Source organism: Eutrema salsugineum, unplaced genomic scaffold (genome assembly GCF_000478725.1).
Source record: "Eutrema salsugineum unplaced genomic scaffold, Eutsalg1_0 scaffold_5, whole genome shotgun sequence".
NCBI classification, from domain to species: Eukaryota; Viridiplantae; Streptophyta; class Magnoliopsida; order Brassicales; family Brassicaceae; genus Eutrema; species Eutrema salsugineum.
Window position 1 is genome coordinate 13,686,762 of NW_006256612.1, and position 21,888 is coordinate 13,708,649.

At 39.9% G+C, this 21,888-nt stretch overlaps 7 protein-coding genes across 10 annotated transcripts; 3 read left to right on the forward strand and 4 right to left on the reverse strand.

The window, feature by feature from the left end:
• The first annotated feature begins 1,275 nt into the window (after positions 1-1,275).
• Positions 1,276-1,887, forward strand: LOC18994243 (LOB domain-containing protein 2). The gene has a single exon (XM_006417875.2). It carries the CDS (start codon positions 1,276-1,278, stop codon positions 1,885-1,887), a length of 612 nt encoding a protein of 203 aa, XP_006417938.1.
• A 703-nt stretch (positions 1,888-2,590) lies between these two features.
• LOC18994244 (pentatricopeptide repeat-containing protein At1g06270) lies at positions 2,591-5,060 on the forward strand. The gene is made up of 3 exons (XM_006417876.2): positions 2,591-2,867; positions 3,032-4,613; positions 4,757-5,060. The coding sequence occupies exon 2, from the start codon at positions 3,064-3,066 to the stop codon at positions 4,117-4,119; it is 1,056 nt and encodes a 351-aa protein (XP_006417939.2). The 5' UTR covers positions 2,591-2,867; positions 3,032-3,063; the 3' UTR covers positions 4,120-4,613; positions 4,757-5,060.
• LOC18994245 (ervatamin-B) lies at positions 4,799-5,969 on the reverse strand. The gene is made up of 2 exons (XM_006417877.2): positions 5,522-5,969; positions 4,799-5,425 (listed from the first exon to the last, which is right to left on the reverse strand). The coding sequence occupies exons 1-2, from the start codon at positions 5,967-5,969 to the stop codon at positions 4,839-4,841; spliced, it is 1,035 nt and encodes a 344-aa protein (XP_006417940.1). The 3' UTR covers positions 4,799-4,838.
• A 1,552-nt stretch (positions 5,970-7,521) lies between these two features.
• On the forward strand, positions 7,522-8,968 carry LOC18994246 (phospholipase A1-IIalpha). Its single transcript, XM_006417878.2, has 3 exons — positions 7,522-7,772; positions 7,859-8,216; positions 8,327-8,968. The coding sequence occupies exons 1-3, from the start codon at positions 7,537-7,539 to the stop codon at positions 8,966-8,968; spliced, it is 1,236 nt and encodes a 411-aa protein (XP_006417941.1). The 5' UTR covers positions 7,522-7,536.
• A 235-nt stretch (positions 8,969-9,203) lies between these two features.
• Positions 9,204-11,402, reverse strand: LOC18994247 (uncharacterized protein HI_0077). Of its 2 annotated transcripts, none has more exons than XM_006417879.2 (7): positions 10,912-11,402; positions 10,592-10,833; positions 10,402-10,498; positions 10,050-10,233; positions 9,876-9,957; positions 9,648-9,720; positions 9,204-9,522 (listed from the first exon to the last, which is right to left on the reverse strand). In XM_006417879.2, exons 1-7 carry the CDS (start codon positions 11,338-11,340, stop codon positions 9,451-9,453), a joined length of 1,179 nt encoding a protein of 392 aa, XP_006417942.1. In that variant the 5' UTR covers positions 11,341-11,402; the 3' UTR covers positions 9,204-9,450. The 2 variants fall into 2 exon arrangements, with proteins under 2 accessions (XP_006417942.1, XP_024007854.1); XM_024152086.1 differs by having other exon boundaries at positions 9,601-9,720.
• A 222-nt stretch (positions 11,403-11,624) lies between these two features.
• Positions 11,625-15,600, reverse strand: LOC18994248 (transcription factor GTE4). Of its 2 annotated transcripts, none has more exons than XM_024152030.1 (6): positions 15,526-15,600; positions 12,867-15,427; positions 12,723-12,771; positions 12,523-12,630; positions 12,363-12,435; positions 11,625-12,086 (listed from the first exon to the last, which is right to left on the reverse strand). In XM_024152030.1, exons 2-5 carry the CDS (start codon positions 15,069-15,071, stop codon positions 12,389-12,391), a joined length of 2,409 nt encoding a protein of 802 aa, XP_024007798.1. In that variant the 5' UTR covers positions 15,072-15,427; positions 15,526-15,600; the 3' UTR covers positions 11,625-12,086; positions 12,363-12,388. The 2 variants fall into 2 exon arrangements, with proteins under 2 accessions (XP_024007798.1, XP_006417943.1); XM_006417880.2 differs by having other exon boundaries at positions 11,679-12,086; positions 12,368-12,435.
• A 657-nt stretch (positions 15,601-16,257) lies between these two features.
• On the reverse strand, positions 16,258-21,134 carry LOC18994249 (110 kDa U5 small nuclear ribonucleoprotein component CLO). Of its 2 annotated transcripts, none has more exons than XM_006417881.2 (11): positions 20,905-21,134; positions 19,517-20,270; positions 19,369-19,437; positions 18,090-19,283; positions 17,881-17,979; positions 17,609-17,767; positions 17,383-17,468; positions 17,097-17,295; positions 16,897-17,007; positions 16,613-16,819; positions 16,258-16,487 (listed from the first exon to the last, which is right to left on the reverse strand). In XM_006417881.2, the coding sequence occupies exons 2-11, from the start codon at positions 20,255-20,257 to the stop codon at positions 16,389-16,391; spliced, it is 2,964 nt and encodes a 987-aa protein (XP_006417944.1). In that variant the 5' UTR covers positions 20,258-20,270; positions 20,905-21,134; the 3' UTR covers positions 16,258-16,388. The 2 variants fall into 2 exon arrangements, with proteins under 2 accessions (XP_006417944.1, XP_024007866.1); XM_024152098.1 differs by having other exon boundaries at positions 20,776-21,084.
• Between the last annotated feature and the right edge of the window lie 754 nt (positions 21,135-21,888).

Sequence of the window (21,888 nt, forward strand, 5' to 3'; positions counted from 1 at the left end):
TCATTTACATTTGACTTGTGTAGATTTGGATCACATCTGTCATCTGCCTACTCTGCAACTTTGTGGTTCAATCTCAGCCGTTGGATCTTCCATAAAGTCCCCAACTTATTTGTCCCCATCATCGTGGATCGAAATGAACCAAGAACCTTTCTTTTTTTATTTTTTTTTGTAACTGAAGAAGAACCAAGAACTTGCTTCAAGTGATTATGTTTTTGGCTATCTTAGCCTATCTGTCACATTTTTCCATATGAGATATGGAATTAATATTCTTTCTGAAAACCTACTTTCCTGTTTCCACACAACCATCATTCTTGCTATCAGACATACGTATCGTCATCGATTGCATATTTCATTATTATTGGAATTATATAGTTGATGATATATATATAATATATATGAAAAAAAACTCAACGTTCATCAAATTATTAAAGTAAAACATATTATGGTTTTCGCAATTTAGGCCATAACGGTTCAAACTAGCTTTAGGTTTTTGATTCTAAAATATAGACGTCTTTCGATTGTGATTAATTATAAATTGTATTGCTGTACAACTTTGTTAAACACTGTAGAAGATTTTGACTATGATTTTTATTTTTAAAATTAAAGTTCGATTGGTAAAATTAAAGTGTAAATTCGTTTCGTTTATTGATTTCGTAGTTACGTTGTTATTGTCCTTTGTCATGGCCCTCATGGGCAACCTAAAAAACTCATAATCTTCATCCAAACACCTTTTTCTTTCATTAACCAAACAATCTTTTCATGCTCAGTAGGCTCTTTTTGCACCATTATACACCTTTCTTTAATTCTTTTCAAAATAACAATAAAAATAATTATATTAATCATCTACCAATATCCCTGGTTATTATTAATATAAACCCATATCTCCAATTCCTATTAACCTTCAAATGAAGGAAACGGAAAGAGGTAAGACGTTTGTATGACCCTTCTCGAAATTATGTTCATATAGTCTTATTCTTGTGAGATATATATTTTCTCTTGTTTCAATTGGTCTACCAGATCCATGCATATACGTAGATGTGACTCCCATAATTTTATGCTTTAATGTGAATAGTTTTTGCTATATTATAACATTTAGTACATTTGTTGAAAGAAAAAAATGTAGTCAATATTAGCTTTCGTTAAATTAATGATCTAGTCGATCCTTCTTAGTTCTTACCTTTTCGATATAATCAGTGTCTTAACCTGACCAATCACTAACATTGTATATATGTTCTAAAATTTCAAATTTTTTTAACTAATAGCTAGGGACATGACATGATGCAAAGGAACTCTAACAACAACACCAACAACAACAACTCCATTATTAACTCATCATCGCATCAAGCTTGTGCTTCATGCAAACACCAAAGGAAGAAATGCAACAACGAATGCATCTTATCCCCTTATTTCCCGGCCCGCAAGACCAAAGAGTTTCAGGCCGTGCACAAAGTCTTTGGTGTTAGTAACGTACAGAAAATGGTACGGACAGTACGTGAAGAGGACCGTACAAAGCTCTCTGAATCTTTGACATGGGAAGCACTATGGAGACAGAAAGATCCTGTCCTTGGCTCCTACGGAGAGTATAGGAGGATTTGTGAGGAGCTCAAGCTGTACAAAAGCTTGGTTCATAATCAACCTCTCATTGGTTGGGACAATAATCAACGTACTGTATTCAACAATAACAACAAAAACGGATTAGCGATAAATTCGAGTGGATCGGGAGGGTTTAGTGTTAACAACAATGGCGTTGCTGTGAATCGGGAGATTATTAATGGTGGATATACATCGAGGAATTTGCAAGGTGGCTGGGAAAACTTCAAGCAAGATCAAAGGCAACAATGTTATGCAGTGATTAATGGGTTTAAGCAACATTATCTCCCACTCTAATTAATACTATAATGTTTCACTGTTAAGTTCTAATCGATACAAAGCCTGTTCGTACGTAGTTGCTTTTATGGCTTAATCATATATTGTTGATGTTTTTCTTATTACTAATGGCTAATGCAATTCGTGGTGTACTTTATATATTACCTGCAAGTAGTAAAAACTTGTACGGTAATTCACTCATATTGTACGGTCATCTTGCAATCTTAAAATCCTTAATTTATCTCATAAGTATGCTATAAGTTTTGGAATTTGGCAATGAAGACTTCATAAGTGTTTTGATTTAGAATATAGAGTAATTGTTAAAAAAATTAGAGTTTAAACCCAAAGAAAAAAAAAAGGGACTGGATGCTTTATATTCTTTGAACTATCTAAAGCTAGTTTTTTTTGTTTTTCCTGTGTTGTGTGAGTATGCATTATGTAATGGACGGTTTAACGGTGTTAGAACGAGATATAACGGCAGACTAGAGAAAAAGTCTTGTAATTGTTAACTGGTGTCTATAAAATTTGATAATTGTTTATAGGATGAATTAAAATCGTTAGTGATCTTTAGGTCCAAATTTAAAAACTTATCGGTTGAACCGACCAGTTTTCGGTTTGAACGTAAACCTGTTGAATATATATCCGGTTAGGTTTAAAAACACGTAAAACACAAAATCAAGAGAAGCTGATATATCGTTCTCAATCCAATAGATTCCTTCCTTGCTCATCTTTCTTTCTCCAAACCATCTTTCTGCTACACATCAAATCTGTGGAGGACGTATTGGATTTTTTTCAGATTAATATGTCGTTACTTGTTACTCAGTTTGATCCGATTTTCTAATTGTCAAGCCAATGTCTGTCACTCGAACTCTCCACATCTTGCCGTCCAGTGGTTCGATGATATTCCCCTGTGAAGGAAAATCTCGTTTTTCGTCGCTCTCTCTGCAGTTACCTGAACAATCTTCCTGGGCTTAGCTTGGACTTGTCTAAAAAGCATTCAGGTATGACTCTCCCGATTTCCAGAAAATATGCTTTCGTCAATAAAAAAAAGGTCTTTTAATGGGGCCAATTGAGAAGTTGTCATCATCGACCTTGTAACCCAATACGTTCGTTGAGATTTTTGAATTCATTATTCGAATGATTGTATTTTTACTTTCTGTTCCAGGTTTGCGAGGCATTTCCCAGATGTCAAGTTGAATGATTTTACAGTCATTGAGATCAATGGCATTTCGATTGACACGTTTGCGAAAACCTCTTGCTTATTCTCGGTCCTTTGATACCTGCGTTCCATTTTTCCGGTCAATCTCTTCCTTTGAAGCGGTTGAAAAGGCTATAAAATGTGCTGTCGAAACAAAGGAGTATCTTCAAATCCCTCATCTTGTTGTTTCGCTCAAACAACCCTACCAAAACTCAAAGTTATTCTCTTTTCTCTCTGCTTTCCAACATCATCATAGAATCCGAGTCATTGACGAAATCCTCCAAAGTTTTGTGCCCGTGAGGCCTCGTTCCCTGCCTAAGATTGTCTACTCCAGCCTTCTTACTTACTGTCTTCAGAGTTCCGATCCACTTCCTTTGTCATTCGCGATTCTTCAACGCACTCTTCGTTCTGGCTGTCTTCCTAATCCTCAGACTCACCTCCTTCTGTCTAATGCTTGGCTTGAACGGCGACGAGGAACCCAGTCTGTTGCAGATATTCTTAGTGAGATGAAATTGATCGGATATAGTCCTGATACTGGAACCTGCAACTATTTAGTGTCATCACTCTGTGCGGTTGATAAGTTGGATGAGGCGGTTAGAGTTGTGGAGGAAATGGGTGAGGCTGGTTGTATTCCTGATTTGGAAAGTTACGGGGCGGTGATTAATTCAATGTGTTTGGCTAGAAAGACTAGCGATGTCGTGAAGACTGTCAAAGAGATGGTGAGCAAAGCTGGAATTTCTCCACGGAAAGGGATGCTGACAAAAGTAGCAGCAGCTTTAAGAGCAAACAGGGAAATTTGGAAAGCCATTGAGATGATCGAGTTTGTAGAAAGTAGAGATTACCCTGTGGAATTTGAGAGTTATGAGGTACTAGTCGAGGGTTGCCTAGAGGTTAGGGAATACATTTTGGCAGGGAAGATGGTGATGAGAATGACTGATAGAGGGTTTATACCATATATCAAGGTTAGGCAAAAAGTAGTCGAGCGTCTGATTAGCATCGGTGAATGGAAGCTTGCTTGTACTGTTAGACAAAGGCTCTCTGAACTGAGGTCTTAGGTATTTCCTGTAGTCATCAGATTGGTTTTAAGATTTTGTAAGAATAGATACCGTTACGATACTGGAATGTAATTCATACCCCCGAATTTGGGAAATTTTGTTGTTTCTTGTTAAACAGATTTTGTTTTATAACTGTGATCCGTTTGTCTCCATATCTTGTGCGCTCCACCTGCAAGCTCCTGAAAGCTTTTGTGGAGTTTTTGTAGTGTCAAGTGAGCATATAGTAGTGTGGAAAGATGATGGCATCACCATATATAGGGAGATCATTGGAAACTGAGGACGATTTTATCTGGAGGACTTATGTGAGATCGTAAGAATTAGCTTATATTTTTATCTTGTGAGATTTCTCTTTGTCCTTGAGAGCCTTGTGTCTGTTCAGTATCACTAGGCTCGATGCCAAACGTACTGTTATAAGAAGCAGGTTATCAAACGGGATGCGTTAAGGAGAAAGCATCTCAATGGTTCAAGCGAATCTTGTGTGCTTAAATGGGCAGGTATTATATCCAAGACTAAACACATGTTTTTCCTTATAATCGCATCTTATCTTTGGAATCCTGTTGACAGTACCCTGATTCTCAATTATCCCTGGTACTTTATTCCACAATCGTAATTAATTATTTTAGCTGCGCTATTGCAGATTGTCATACAGAGAGAGTTGTCATATTAGTTTTCTGTTTTCGGAAAGGAAAAGGCTCTAAAGCTTCCGGAGATTCGTGGACTCACTGTGTGGGATAGCTAGCCAGCATAGCAATACCACATTTACCCGTCTCTTGGCTATAACCACGTTCCATCCGTATGTAGCCTTCTTCACCCCAACCAGTTCCCCATGAATTCTTTACGATCCAGTATTGTTGACCGCCTTCTTCTCCGTATCCAACAACAGTCACTGCATGGTTGAGATTTGATCCACAGTAACCTGTGAAAACACCAGAAGAGTAGAGCTGAAAGATAAACCCACCAGCGTCGATTCCAACTGACACTGGTTGTTGAGCAGCAGCGATTCGTAGGCTCGCCTCATTCTGTGCTACCTTTTGGTATCCTTGAATCGTAACTACCTTATTTTTAGCTTTTTCTTGGTCACAGGTACCCTCTGCGGCTGTGTATGGGTAGTCGGTCTCGGTGGTGAGTCCACCGTTGGTTTTGATGAACTCATATGCTGTTTCCATTAATCCGCCGCTACAGCCTTTGTTGTAAGTGCCGGTATCACAATCTATGAGTTGTTGTTCTGAGAGAGATACCAACTTCCCTGTTTTTATCTGGTTGATGCCTTCAATAGCTGCCACTGCAGCAAAAGCCCAACAACCTCCTGCACAAGAATATGGAAAACGCAATCAGATTGTCATCTGAATGTTTGCAAAGTCTTATGTTTATAATGGAATTGCGTAAGAGCATGTTTTCATACCGCATCTTCCTTGATTTCGAACAGGAGTCACAGCACCTTGTTTCCTCCAGTCCACAGCCGCCGAGACATTGACTGCTGCTGGGTCACGAACCGGCATATGGTTCCTGTGTAACCTCGAGGAAGACGTGTTCAACCCGAGAAAATGGGCCTTAAACTCAGAGTTGGTCATGTCCGCAAATCTGTTATCTGCTAACTTAAAGGGCAACTGGAGGGAGTTGATGTAGTCAATCAGCTGGATATTAGACTGGTATATCCCAAACCTTAGCATCCACTCATCCTTTCCTCCATACAAGATCCCGTGGGTTTGAAGCCACTTCTCGAACCGCTTCTTCAGGGTTTTGCGTGGGTCGAACACAGAGGCATTGGCGGAACATAGTCCTGAAGCTATCAAGACAAAGCAAATCAAAACGACAAGGGTCAGGTTAGAATTTCTAAGTACATTCAGCATTTTTATATGTTTTGTTATGTTTGGATTTTAGGAAATGAGTATGGTTTCTGGTATATAAGCTTCAGTCCTGTGGCTGCTTTCTTGGGTCACAGATTTTGCATTTTGTTGCAGTTCCAATGGAACAAGTTTCCTTCTGTCTCACCCCTAATAATATGCAGAGATACGTAAGTTTAAGAGTTAGTCGTAGAATTTGGTTTCTTTTTGTCTAGTTACGGTACAGAGTTGCATTGTGTTTTCTGATATAATGAACTCTTTTTTTTTCTTCATCTTAAGGATACGAATTCTATAACGAAATCATGAGATATCTAGTAGCGTGGCTTAAATAAAGGTGCAAGCACAGAAATATCTTCTTTATTTCTCAAATGGCCAAATATGAAGAAAGATTGATATTAAAAATGTATGGGTCTGTTTCCCCAGAAGTCCTTACTTTTCCCATGGAAACTGAAGTTTTCTATTCTTATTGGCATTTTGCAGGAAGTCTGCTCATTTTAGCACTCGTGCGAATTGGTTTCTCCGAAGATGGTTGTTCCTTCCATTGTAAACTTTGGGGTTGAATGACCCCTGTCGTTGTCATTTCTGTGGAGAAAATACAAATTTTCGAACCAAGAGTATTGAGGCTGAAGGTTGGAGAAATTATCTTCCAGGTACTTGAATACTTGTTCTAGCCCTTGTAATTCTTACCATGATGTTTAGAGTCAAGTTCATGACAGTTGGAACTCTACTCGGATGTGGTTCAAGACTTGGTTCCCGAAGCCTCCTTAGCTTCTGGACCTTTTTTCTCAAATGTGACATGAATATGCCTGTAGTCATTCCTTCAGAAAGAAAAGAGAATCATTAATATGGAAGAAGCCATGGATACTGTTCAGGAAGAAAAGTTTACTCTGGCTGATTATTGGATTATGCAATATGATTCTCCCTATATTATCAGAACGGTTCATCTACGGAGAAGAATGACAGAAATTGAAGATGATGGTCTTGAGGCAGGGTTAAGATATCGAACAAATTGTTCTGGCAAAGCGTACCGGTAGGATTGGCTGGTGAATTCTGTTCCTTTTGTTTTTACCAGATGAGTCTCGCAATATTTCTTGAGAAATGCAGTTTTCAGGTTCCAAACCATTGATGTGACATGGTGGTACACATCTTCAAGAATGATTCAGGGTAAAGAGCAAGGACACAAGTGCACCCGGACGACATTAGGCCCTGCTTCGGTTTCTGGATAGATGTTTCCGGTTTGGTTAAACCGAATCAGATTAGACAGAGATGATGGGTTTGCCCTTAATTAATTTGATTTCTATGTAACTAACAAATACATGTTTTAAACGTTGATTTAACCGTCATCATCATCGAATTTATACCTTGAATGTTGTTAACTCTTTTTCAAATCGTAACATGCGTACACTTAACAAAAACTTTAAATCGGCACTATTTATGTGAAGGGCCATGCAATTAAGGACCCTTTCCTTCACGCATTATCCAAAAACATTCACACAAGGAGCGAGAGCAATGTTGCTATCCAAAAAGCAAGAACAAGAGAGAAAAGGTTTGTGAAAAGAAAACAAAGGCAAACATGTTAGAGGGCATACCAAAGAGATGGAAGGAGCTAAGCGGCGTAAACAAATGGCAAGGCCTACTTGAACCACTTGACCCGGATCTTCGTCGCTACATCATTCACTACGGTGAGATGGCTCAGGTTGGTTACGACGCCTTTAACTGGGACCGTAAGTCAAGATACGCCGGTGATTGTTATTACTCTAAGAGACAAATCTTTGCTCGAACTGGCTTCCTCAAAGCCAACCCTTTCAGGTACGTACTTGCCTACAAATCCAAAAAGGTTTCATCTTTGTGTTTCCAACGACGTAAACCTTTACGCACCAGTGGTTGATTCTCAGGTACAATGTGACTAAGTACATCTACGCAACAGCTTCGCTAAAGCTACCAATCTGTTTCATCGTCAAGTCTTTGTCAAAGGATGCATCACGCGTGCAGACTAACTGGATGGGTTACATAGCGGTTGCTACAGACGAAGGGAAGGCGATGTTAGGGAGGAGAGACATTGTTGTAGCTTGGAGAGGAACTCTTCAGCCTTATGAATGGGCTAACGATTTTGATTTTCCGCTTGAGTCGGCTATCTCTGTTTTTCCGGTAACCGATCCAAAAGTCGTGCCTCGTGTTGGAAGTGGCTGGCTCGATGTCTACACCGCTTCTGATTCTAATTCTCCTTATGACACGACTAGCGCACGAGAACAGGTCCTTCACTTTTCTCTTTTATCACTGCATTGTGCATTCAGTTCAGGTCAGAGATCTTATGGTGTGCTACAAATGGAATTCCATTGTGTCTTGGTTTCGGTTTCATTCAGGTACAAGGAGAGCTCAAGAGATTGTTAGAAGTTTACAAGAACGAAGAAGTAAGCATCACTTTCACAGGGCATAGCTTGGGCGGAGTAATGTCAACTCTAGCAGCTGCAGATCTTGTCCATGCCAGAAAAAACAAGAACAATACAAGTCTTCAGAGAAACCAAGTCCCTATCACAGTTTTTGCTTTCGGGTGTCCTAGAATTGGGGACCAAGACTTCAAAAAAATCGTCGACTCACTCCAACCACTAAACATCTTAAGAATAGTAAATGTTCCAGATGTCGCACCACATTATCCACTCTTACTCTATGCAGAAGTAGGCGAGGTGCTCGAGATCAATACATTGAACTCGACGTATCTCAAGCGGTCTCTAAACTTTAGGAACTACCACAACCTGGAGATATACCTGCACGGCATTGCAGGGATGCAAGACAGAGCTGGGGTATTCAAGCTGGAGGTTGGTCGAGATGTTTCATTGGTCAATAAAGGATTAGATGCTCTGAAAGACGAATACTTAGTGCCAAGTACCTGGAGGTGTCTTGCAAACAAAGGGATGGTTCAAATGGATGATGGGACATGGAAGCTGGATGTCCACAGGAGAGATCATGATGACGCTGAAGATGAAGATGATGGCTCCTCAAACTAGTAACCGACTACGAGAGCTTACCTGTACAAGATTTTAGTTACAAAACTTCTTAAACGTTCTGCACAATACGTTTGTTTTTGTACACAACAAATCATTTAGAAGAACAAAGAATCTAAGGGCCAAATCTCAGTCAGTCTATAGAAATGCAATCCAAGATCAACAAGACAGCAAATAGAAAACGTCAAGTTCGTTATTTTTGTACTTGGACGAAGAAAATATTGAAATTCATTGAACATTATAGTAACACGGTTTCTTTGATGTGAGCAAGATCATAACATAAACTGGTTGCCTGGATCAACTCTAATGCGAGTCTCCACTATTACAGTAACCAAGATGCGATAAGCATCCTAACAACAATCTAAGAAATCCCCAGAAACAGAAGATCCCATCTTAAGACAACATTAATCTTCAGAGACCAAGATACTACGCCCAACACATTCTTCATCAGGTTATAACGCCATTCAATCAGAGACCGCATCCTTTCATTTGGCTGGCCTTTCGAGACTTGAATTCTCACTCTCCATTGAGATTATGTGAGTGAGCCTATCGTAAACCTGTCATGAAGAATTGCAACAAAGTTCATACATTAAAACTTTAATTTAAGATAAAATCTTCAGAAAGAATTTGCCTACCCGACCAAAAGCATAGCTATGTGGACATGAACAACGAAGAAACACACCTTAGAAAGTTGCTCCTTGTCACCCTGTTTGTTACCGCCTTCATCCACTTCCGTACCAAATGATGGATCATACCTAAAGATATATAGAATAATCAAATCTGTTACGCTAAGTTGAAATGTCACTTAGTGCGTTGATATAGAGAAAGGCATTTGGAGGAACCACTTTTTCAAAGAATCTGAATAAAGTGTATATTTCAAGTAGTGTCTTGGTAGGATGAGTTTCCTTACCAGTCTCGTGGAATGCCAGCTACCTCCCGAGCTGAGTGGTTAAAAGGGCCCCTTAACTCAACACCATACTCTTTGATCAGATCTGCACAATTTTATGCGGTTGAAATGATATTCATCACGTTTGTATGGAAACGAGAAGAGATAAAAGCATGGAAGAGAAGACTAGGTCTATGCCTTTAAATGTAGGGCAAGGAGCACGGTTCATCTTTCGACACACGGAGACAAACCAGTCTACGCCAACAGCTACATGTGCAACTTCCTCCTCAGCAATCTTAGCCACGATTTTTGAAGTCCTATGATCTCCGAATCCCATCAGCCTTTTGACCAACCTTGGACCAGCATCAAGTCCTCTAGCCTCCTGTAAAGCTAAATTGGTATGAATTAAGGTTAAACTAAACTATTCAGCTAAAACATTTTTGGTGTCTCCAGTAAAAAAAACAAATTGCCGTGAAGCTTCTATAATCTTCTATGAATCAGAAAATTTTGAGTGAGAATCCATGGGAAGTAAGTAGATATCTGAAATTACCTGTACAAGAGGGATAACAGCCAAGCGAGCAGCGACATTGTTGGATGATTTCTCGCATTCCTTCATCAGCAAATTATTAGCTGGGATATCGCCATACCTTCAAGAAGAAGAAGAAGAAGAAGAAGATGACAATAACGGGTTTGAACTGAAACAGTAGCAATCAAAGTTTGAAACTTTAATCAGAACAGACTTGAAACCAAGCTCCGCGAGTCTCTGGGAACACCACAAGAAATGGCGACTCTCATCATCAGCAACATGAGCAAAGTCATCGAAGAAGTTGTGACCCAAAAGGTCAGAGAAAGGGGAGAAACGAGCAACAGTGTCCCAAGCTAAATCAATTGCATTCAGCTCGACATGAGCGAGGTTATGGAGCATATGAGCGTTGAGAGGAAGCTTCGAGTCTTTCGGATTTGGAACTTCGTTGGTGGGAACCTGCATACAAACAAATTGGCTGATAAACTCAATAAATTGTCAAAACAGAAATAAAGGAGGGAAATTTGAGGACCATACGAGGAGGGGTTTAGGAGGGCGAGCGGGAGAAGAAGGGAGATGAGAGACAGAGCCAACAGGGAGATTCTCACGGCGCCAGCGGGAGAAAGCTAAATGGGAGATATGTGATTTGGAGAGAGGGTCGGAGGTTGAGAGCACGAGAGCTCCGAGATCGGCGAGAGAAGACGCCGCCGATACCAGACCGTGGGCGCCGGAGGAGAGGGAATCAGAAGTAGAAGAAGTAGAAAGGAGAGGACCCGTAGGCCCCCATAGACGGTGGTCATTGACAGGACTCTTTCTCCAATCGTCGAGACCTGACCAAAGCTTGTGTTGCGTCGTTGAAGAAGAAGAAGAAGAAGAAGAAGAGAGAGCAGAGGAGATGGTGAGAGAAGGAGGTAACAGAGGAGAAATGGTTGGAAAGGGACGGAGATGAATCAACGTTCTAACCATTCTTCCTCGATCCTTCTTCACTGCTCCCAAACCCACTCACCACCCAAAAAAAGCTTTTTTTTTTTTTTAACCAAAACAAACACCGCCTTTTAGTTTAGAGTTTTATATAATCCGAACATATTGGATGATGTAGATAAATCTTTCAAAAGCTAACGACTTCAGATCATTAACAGAAATTTCATAATACATTAGAATCGTCATCCAAAATTTGGGTGTGAATTCTGAATAAAATTAATATATAGTAGTAGTATATCAGAGTTAGATGGAATCGAGAATCAGAGAGATAGAAGAACGAGGAAAGGGTACTTTGGAAGCAAGGAGGAGATAACAAAGCTACAAGGTCACAAACTCACAAGCTTATACAATACACAAGTCATCAAGAATCTGTTGTGATGATTTTTGCTGATTCAAAAGCCCTAACTAAAGCATCGAAGAGTCAACCAACTAAACCGCTAAAGACCAGAGGAACAGAGAGAGGCAGAGATATACAAAACAGAGCAAACCAACCCTACGGTTACATCTAAAAGTAGACAGACACAGAATCCTACCGAGTCAAAAGAAACAAAAATTAAGAATAGATTTTTCCCTTTTTACTCTAACAAGTGATATGAATATAATACAATCTTTCCTTCCATTCCCATAACACCGCCCACTCTCTCTAATATTTCTGCCTCAAGCCTGTACGTCACATCATGCTTAACCTCCCAGATGCTCTTCTACCTCTCTACCTTCATCTTTCCAAAGCCCTGTTTCACCACAAAGCATCAGACTTTGGTTATATATAATCTGAAACCCTAAGGCATAAACGTTAGCCCATCCATAAGGAAGCAATAATTATTATAACAAACTACTCCGAATATGGACCAGATGTGAACAAGACCAACCACACACAAAATGTTAGAAGACATGGAAGATGACGTCGAAAAGAATTCCATTAACACATGTGCTATTTAGCAAACAGTCAACAAAAGCTTCTTATTAACAGATTAATAATGGATGATAGAGATGGATCTTTGGATGACCTTACATATTTCTCAACACCAATCCTCTAGGTCTGATCTGATCCGGATGACGAAGAGCTATCACTGTCCGAATCTGCAGACCAAACACATACGGGTTTAGAAACAAAAATCACAACAGCACCAAGGCAATATATTAGATAATTCAAAGAGAAGCATGTACCACTAGATGAGCTGGAACTGGAAGAGCTACTTGAACTACTTGATCTGCTTGTCTCGTTGTTTTGTTTCTCCACTTGAGAAGGTAATGGTGTAGGGAGTGTCTTTTTAGCTGATAAGAAAGAGCAAAAAATATTAAAATCCCTACTTAGTTCACACCAAACAGGGGGAAGTGGTATTCAGAAAATGGCCCTGCAAAATTACCTGTGTTGCCACCCTCCCTAGAAAATTCACGTGGCACTGGTGCTGGAGGCTGCAACAAAGAAAAAATGAATGAAGATGAGCATACAAATTGAAGTAAAAAGAAAAAGAAAATAGGACTGGAATTCTCAGGAGGGTTGCAAGTACCATCTGTTGTTGGTTATTCCTCTCGGCTTCTGCTCTGGCTTGAATAGCTAGCTCAGCTTTTCTCTTTTTCTTGCTCAAGCCTTTTTTGTAGTTGGTTACAAATCTGTCCAACTCCCAAAGGGTCTCTGGATCAACACTATCAATATCGACTTCAATTTCTTCGTCCCGTAGCTTCACAGCAGTGTTCCTCTTGTTAACAATTTGTACAATTGCATCTAGTTTATCTGGAGGCAAATTCTGCAAGTGGGCACTAAGCTTCTGCTTCTCCTCGTACGTCATATCTCTTTTATTTGGTTCATTGGCCTTCGGCTTCTTCAAAGCAGGTGTCCTTCCAGAAGGTGTTGTACTGGTCGGTGTTCTGCCAGGCGTTGTAGTTGGTTTTGGATGCTGCAAGTCAGCATGGCGACTACTCCAGTCTGCTCTATCCATTGTATTCCTCACATTAATAGGCGGTGGCGGCATCGTAGGACCCAGCCTAGACCTCATTGTAGTTGGGAGATTCATCTCATAACCAGTGACAAATCTCATTTCACGATTATAATCTGCCTCTATGACAGCCCATCTCTCCTCAAACATCTGTAAGAGCACTTCCGCCATGACATGGACATCTTGTCCTGCTGGGTTGTAAGTCATGGCATTGTGGAAAGTAAGCCTAACATCCTCTGCAAATTCTCTTGGTGACTTGTACAAATTCTTTGTTAACGCAGACTTGACAGTTCCCAAATCCATAGGGTGCTCGATGATGGTAAAGTAATCATGCAAACCTAGACCCTTCACATCTACAGGAGCATTGAACACCCAACCATGCTTATGCTTCATCAGCCTTTCAAGTAGAGCACTGCAATTCTTGTAAACTTTAGAGCCTGCACCAAATCCATGCCCGACCTCCCCTCCTTGCTTCTTTGTAGATTTTGATTTCTTGTTACTCTCTGCGGGTGGCAACTTGTCACCAAGTAAAAACTCTGAATTTCTATAAAACTGATTTGCCTTGGGTGTTCTTTTCTCTTTCTCCACATGCTCATTGACTCCCTGAGTATTCTCCAACACCGATATGCTAAGTTGATTTAAAGGCCTTGGTGCTCTGATAACCTCACGAGGATGTCCAGCTGAGGCAAATCCTGAGAGAATCCTTCCTCCTCCGTTATTAATACCAGTGTTAACCAAAACACGAGAGTCGTTATATGCACCAATCTCGCCCTCTTTGTCCTCTATCTTCTTTACCAGACCTCTGACCACGTTAAGCTGGTCTTCAAGCTTCTTCCTGATCTCCTCTTTCTGTTGCTTCGATTTGGAGGCCACATGTATCCTTATACGTCCATCTACGTCCTCCTCCATTGGCATGCTTTCGGCAGCAGTAGCATGTAGGTTCTGAGCAGAATCAGAGGTAAGCCGAGCTGGCTGTTGGGCATCGACGGCATCTCTTTCCACAATATTTTCAGTATGAGCTTCTTTAATTATGTTATCTGCATCTACCGTGTGGGGATACTCCTCAGAAGACACTTCAATGGGATTCTTGTCAACAACAACAGTATTGACATCTTCCACGGATAGGGTTTGAGAAGGTGCTTCAATAGCGTTCTTGTCAACAATCACGGTAGTAACATCTTCTTGGGCAAGGCTTTTAGGAGGTTCCTTAATAGAGTTCTCATCAACAACCACTGTATTGACATCATCTTGAGTTTTGTGCCTTTCAGAAGGTACTTCCACAGACTTTTCGCTAACGATAGTGTTCAAGCCATCCTGACCCAAAGTACTTGGGACGGGTTGAATAACGTTCTTATCAGTAGCGGCCAAACTGACATCATCCTGAGACTCGGCTTGAGAAAATGATTCCACAAGAGGCTTGTCAATCACCTTGTCAGAATCATCAACAGGCAGGTTATCAGAAGGCGCTTCGGTCGAGTTGTTGGCTACTGTGGCCCCAACGTCATCCTGGGAAATGGCCTCAGGGGCAGCCTCTTCGACAGAATTCTTAGGATCCACAGACTCTGGAGCTAGAGTTTCAGGAGGACTTACAAGGTTGTTTTCTTTCTCGTTTTCTAGTTTCCCCTCCGGTTCCTCGCGGTTATCGGTGGCACCACTACCCACAATGGCAAAGAATGATGTCTGTTTTCTCTGACCTTTTCCTTTCCTCGTGTAAACTTTAATGCTTTGCTTCTCTCTAGCTCCATCGGTTCCTTCTCCGTTAACAGGCTCCGAAGCCATACATGTACTTCAAAAACCCTAATTTCACACCTTGCTTGTTCCCGATTGATGCCTTTCTTCACTTCTCCCTCTTAAAACAGACAGATATCCCTCAAATCAGACGGAAAAGATACCCTCCACCATGAAAGCCGTAGAAACCCTAATTCCCGGACGGAACCTTCGTTCGATTCTGAGAGTGTGCAAACTTTGAGACTGCTCAAGGCCCACAAATTAGGGTTCCTAGGTCACGGAGATCAATTCGACGCAACAAGTAGATGTCGACTGAATTAAATCCCAGAGTAATCTGGTTTAGGTTTTTGACGAGAACGGAGACAATTAGGTCATTCAAATCTCTGTGCTTCGAGATCGACACAAACCTTGTGAAAAAGAAGAAAGCTTACGTCAGGGAACGAAACGAGATGAAGGTATGCGAAAGCAAGATTTGATCTAAAGAGGAAAATTGGAGGAAACTTACCTGCGAATTTGAGAGAGAACGCGCCGCAGAGAGAGAGAGAGCAACCAGCGTTTGATTTTTTCTCTATTACCCGACCCGAAGCTTATTAGGGTTGGGCCTGAAACAAATCAATTTTGCAAAAATCATTAAAAAAAAAGTTATTATCTTAATATACGTATATATGAAAATTAAAAAAGCTGCACTAGTTTTATAAGTACTGAAGGCACAGACGTCAGATGGAGCTAAATTATTAATTTACTTTTCTCTACATAGAACCTTTGGTATTGGTATATATTTATAAATTATGATTCTCTAAGCTTCTTGACAATCCCTAAAAAAAAAAAAATCAAGAAATTTTTTTAAAAAATTGCTATTCAAAAGCAAACGGCTTAAGGTTCTATAGGATCTTCGGGCACATCTTATGTTACCGAAAATTTAATGAAATGAAAACATGCTTACTGATTCTATATCGAGAAAAATATCATATAACGAAATCAATAATACATTCAGTGTTTTAGTCATAACTCATAATAATAGATTGTTTCGTAGTCTAGTTCACTCTTCCATCATCCAAATTGTTATGCGATGATTGTCGCGATTTGAACGAAGGCGTATGTATTGTTTGGTGTTTCGAGATCCACCTTTCATTACTTATTAGTCCGAGGTTCATTTTCAAAATCTCTACAAGTTCTCATTCTAATAAAGTACTGGTCAAACATCTAATTATTTGCTGAGAGCCTAAGACGAAGTGTGTGAGCATTTTGAATCCATTAAAACCTCTCAACTTTAAACGTAAAATTTGACAATAATAGTCACATTTAGAGTCGAAGACACATTACTAGTCATGCAAATAAGCTCACGGGTCTAGATGAGAAGAGAGACTATCACATCATTTGCAAATGCAGATCACCCGTCTGCTGCGCAAGCTCCACCATCATCGCTTCATCGAAGAACTTGTTCCCGCTTACATCCTCACTCATTCCCTACAAAACCAATCGTGAGAGATTGAAACTGATGAAGCAGATACGTGGCGGGTCTACTGTAACTAGTCTAAGACGAATTATCAGAATGTTTTGTGTGCTATGCGAGAAAAAATTAAGGAAAATACCTTTCTACGGCGGGTCTTGACCATAAATTCACGAGCTAGATGCTGAATAGGGGCGGGCTCAAGTGGGCGCAATAGGATGGCTTTGTCGAGAGGGTCTCCTGGCACTATGGCCCAGTGATCAAACACAGATACGCAAAAGGCTTGTCCCTGTGTGTGGTATCTCAGATCTGTCTCAAACCCAAATGATTCTATCACTGGTAGAAAAGCCTGAATCATCACAACCAGAGAATCAATCAATGAATCACTCAGTTAGATAATGGAAAACATATTAAAAACAAACCAACCTTCACGATATAAGCTGGGGTTCCAGGCTGAGGAACATCCGATGTGACATGCCCACGTCTACGTGACAGAACTGTGTAGATGGCAGTTACACAGTCGATTGGTGTTTGTATCTGAGACACAACCACAAACTCTATTGTTATACGAGGAAATAGTTAAATAGCAAAAAAGTAAGGCAAAGAGTCTAGAAAGAATAATGTACCTCTACATAGTAGACAGGTTCCATTAGCCTTGGAGTTGCCATAAGAAAGGCTGAATATGCGACACGTCGCGCCGTTGGAATCATCTGACCAGATCCTCGATGCAACGGCTCTGGTGCTATCCGGGCATCAACAATCTTGAACTTTACATTTCTGATGGGCTCATCACACAGGGGTCCTTCTCGCGCACCCCACTGGAACCTGTATGAACATTAAAAAAACGAAGCCATTCAACTACAGCCAACATAACGTAGCCAAAGGGAAGTGTAACAGAAGAAAGATTATCACCCTTGAACAATGGAGTCTTTCACTGCCATCATCAAGCTCTTGTCAACCTCAGTTGGGAGGGTGTCATCCAGTAAAATATTTGGCCCCTGATCCGTTAGAAATCAACAAACAAAAGATGAAACAGTCAAAACATTACGCCTGCTACAGCCATATCTCAAAGCAACCATAACGATAAAAAGAGCGCTCAGATTGCGAGCTTTTAAGAAAACAAACAATGCATTTTCACCTGTTTGTCAGGGCCAAAAGCCCAAATGGAACGCGCCGCAAGTAAATCCCAGTCATATTTCGTCTTGAAGAAGTCACCGAGTTGTTTTCTGTTCCAGTCAATGCTTACGACACCATTCTCAATGTCCTCCGCAAGTCCTCTATCCAATGGCTCTGCGATCTTTGGCATGAAGCAAATATTAGATTAGTCACAAAGTTATTGTGGTTGAGCACTATACCAAACATTTCAACCATAATTGTAAGGGGTAATAGAGAAAAAGGACGATCTCTTACCATAGTTATTTTGTTCTTTTTGTTCGGTGTCTCAGCAAAACACTTCATTGACGAAGATTCAACCACTGTCTCACAGAAGGAGACCACCGGATCTGCCACCTGCAAGTTTAAGAAAGGGAAAGGATTTTAAAGATCAAAATAAACAAATCAGCAATTGCTTGCAGAACTGATCACAGTCAAAGATCCAAATTAGATAAAAAATTTGATACCTTTACTTCGACCTCTGAATAGAGCTCCCTAAGGTCCTTCATGATAGAATCCAAGTACAACTCACCTGTGCCTAGAATAGTATGTTCTCCAGACTCCTCAACTTTGGTAATAGCAAGGGGATAACTTTTACTAATTTTCCTAAGCCCCTCTACCATTTTTGGTAACTCACTAGGGTTTAACGGCTCCGTAGCTGTCTTGACAACCGGGAGCGTGTTGAACTGGAGCGCTCGGAATATGTAGACATCTTCGTCATAGTTTGCATTGCACAGTGTTGCAGTTTTCATGATGGACGCATCAACACCTTCAATTAGAACCCACGAACCAGGAGGGGCACTGCTTACAGGTATTCTATACCTAGCTTGATATATCCATAGTTTCGTCACTTCTTTTATAGTCATGTCCTCCTCATCCTCAGGTGAATACCCTTCTCCTAGAACACGTACGCTTTGCCCTGTTTGTAGCCTACCGCTGTAAACTCTTCCGAACACATCAAACACACTAGTATCTGATTTGGGGTACAGCTTTGTCACATTGACCATGAGGGGTCCAGACGGATCACATTCTACCATTGATTCATAAATGGTAGAATCCTTGGGTCCAGTGTATGCGTGGTCCACTTTCCTAGCTGCAGCCTCTTTGGGAGAAGGAATGTGCTTTACCAACATATCAGTAAACCCTGATGACGAACCAAAAACTGAGCTACAGGCTAACCTAAGTAAGGGTCTGACGTTCAGCTTATATGCACTATTACTCATAGTCACTCCTAATTCTGCAAGGGTGGTCTCTACACTCTTCTTATGTTCACCTATCACTTGACTGTATATCTTGTATAGAGGCTCCAGGATAAACTGAACAAATGCTCTTTCTCCACCCCCTACTGGAGGATTTCTCTTGAATACCCTAGTATCAGGGTGATAATACACATCTCCCCAAAGTCGAGATGCAAATTTATCGACGTCCATGTCCACCCCATGTAGCTTGGAATAGAGCTTAGCAAAAGATTGCAGTGTGAAGGACCATCCGGCAGTACCACTGGCAAAGCAAACATTTCCCGCTGCAGGGTCTATTAGGGGTAAGTTTCCAGCAGTTGTTGAAGCAGCAGATATGTGGTTATTAATGACTTCAATTGTATGCCTCAGCTTGTAGTAAGCATCCCTTGGAGGTAGTTTGAGCTCTGTTATGAGCCTGTCAACCTGGTGGAGAAACAAAATTGAATATGTAAAAATATAAATCTCACACAATATTTCTCAATCCACATATTGAAGCCCGGAAATGTACCTTATTGATCACAACAACAATGGGGAGATGGTCCTGGATTGCATGCCGTATAGCCCTCTCTGTGTTTACCTGAATAAGATTAATATCGTTAATACAAAGAGCAAACTTCAAATAAAAACTTCAGACTTTAAAAGAATCAAACACCTACCATCACTCCTTCAGCAGCGTCAACAATCAGAACAGCACCATCAGCAAGTCTTAGAGAAGCAGTCATTTCGTCAGAGAAGTTCACATGTCCTGGGGTATCTATGACATTGCACAGATATGATTTGGACCTGCTGTCCTCAAGGACAAGCGACATCGGAACCGCCTTGATTGAAATGTTTCTCTCCTGCTCATCAACTCTTGTGTCTGTATATTTCATGTGCTTCTCGTTTTTAACGTTAAAAGTAGACATATGGTGCGTCTGCTCTACCAACATATCCATGAAGACAGTTTTCCCATGCTGTAGATGCCCCACAAGAGCAACATTCCTCACCAGGGTGGGATTAGACATGAGGCCAATAAGAAACTGTGTTGACACGTATGTTGAAGAATCCTTCACCCCCACCTCAAATCTAACATCTCTAACGGGTTTGATTATGGGCTGCTCAAGAGGCTGTTCATCTTCATCCATAACCAAGGTCTCAACATCCTCACCATAAACTTCCTCTGCAGTAGGATAGTACTTCTTATCCTCAGGAAGAACAATTTGGTTCTCCATCTCAACATCGTTGATCGTGGTAATCCAGCCGTTTGAACCCCCATGCCCATGTTCGCCATCCGATCCATCCTCTTCAGGCTGATTATCTTGGAGCTCCTCGTCTTGTATTTCATCATCACTCTCTCTGTCAGACTCAATCTCAGGTCCAATATAGTTACCAAACTCATCATACAAGCTATCATCCATTTTTTATGTAAACCTGCAAAAGAGTCCCATAAGCAATCAGAATTCTGTAGTGAAAATAACAATACCAGAAACATAACCTAAAATTCAAATGAGCATCACCACAAAATCATACATAGAAACTAAATCTATCTAGGTTTACCATAGCAAAGCTGCAACATAACAACATTCCCCCAAATACTATAACAACATTCAACACTTGATAAGAAAATAAAAACCACTCTAGGATCTAGAGAAAATGCTAAGGACTAAATGCAGCCTAAGACATGAAATACAGGAAGTATCTTCAGAACTTTAAGATATAAAGGCGAACCAAATATCAGAATGGAAGCGAAAAGCTTGACCACTTGAAACCTAAAGAGATCAGCGACAAAACAGTCTGAAGATGAAATCTCGAAGGTGAAATCATGCAAAAAATCTGAGATACATTAGCAATGGTAAAGACAAACATAATAAACCGAAGGCAAAACCCTAGGCTAGAATCAACTAGAAACTTGAGCTAACTTGGATTAGAGCAAAACCTTATCAACTCGAAACTTAAGGAAACTCGGACTAGACCAAAAGCCTAGGCTAGAATCAACCAGAAACTTGAAGCTAAGTTGGACTAGAGCTGATAACGCCAACAAAGTTCAAGGAGTGAGAGGACGAACTAGTTGGGAGAGAGCGAAAGGTGATGCGCGAGGAATATGAGAGAGAGATGCGGTGCGCGAGCGAGGGGCGGCTTAAACCAGTGTGTGGAGTGAGAGAGAATATGAAGACTGGCTCGGCGACTCGGCGATTGGGTTCGCCCGAGACTCTGAGATGACTGTTGTGTTGAACGGAGCAGTCGACGAAAGAATGAGAGAGATTTTAAGCGTTAGGTTTCAATAATGAAGCCTCTATCTCAGAAAGAGTTTTGGCAGAGATTTAAAGATTTTTGTTTCTTCTTTTAAGTTTTCTGATTAACACTACTGTAAAAAGTAACTAGATTTTAATACCGTACGTCCATTTTATTTTTTTATTTCTAATATAATATAAGTTGCATTTATCTATTTTGTTTATATATAATTTATTTTTGTTATTTATTTTTTTAAATCCAAAAATTGTTATCATATTTTAATTTTAAACAGTAAAATTTGTATATTAGTAGAATAAGAGTATACGTTAATTAAATATATATTGATCTAATGTTAATTATAAATTTTGTTATTATGTGAATTTAGATTTACACATAAACAATCTTTATATCTATGAATTTGTTCCATCCGTTTAGTTGTCTTAAATTATTTTTAATATCTTACATGTTTTAACAAACTAACCCGTATAAGACTATAATTATAATTGTATAACCCTATAAATATTTACTTTGGACCAATTAATTATGAAAAATATAATAAGATATTTATTTATTATTTGTGCTATTAAAAAAAAATATATATATATATACGGATTTAGGGTTTAGGGTTTAGGGTTCATCTTAATATCTTACATGTTTTAATAAATTAACTCATGGACTTTAAATATATATATATATATAACTCTAATCAGCTCGATCATATTATTGTATAATATAAATATTTATTACTCTCAAATATTTGATATTTTAGACCGATTGTTTATGATAAAATACGATAAAATATTTATTACTATGCATT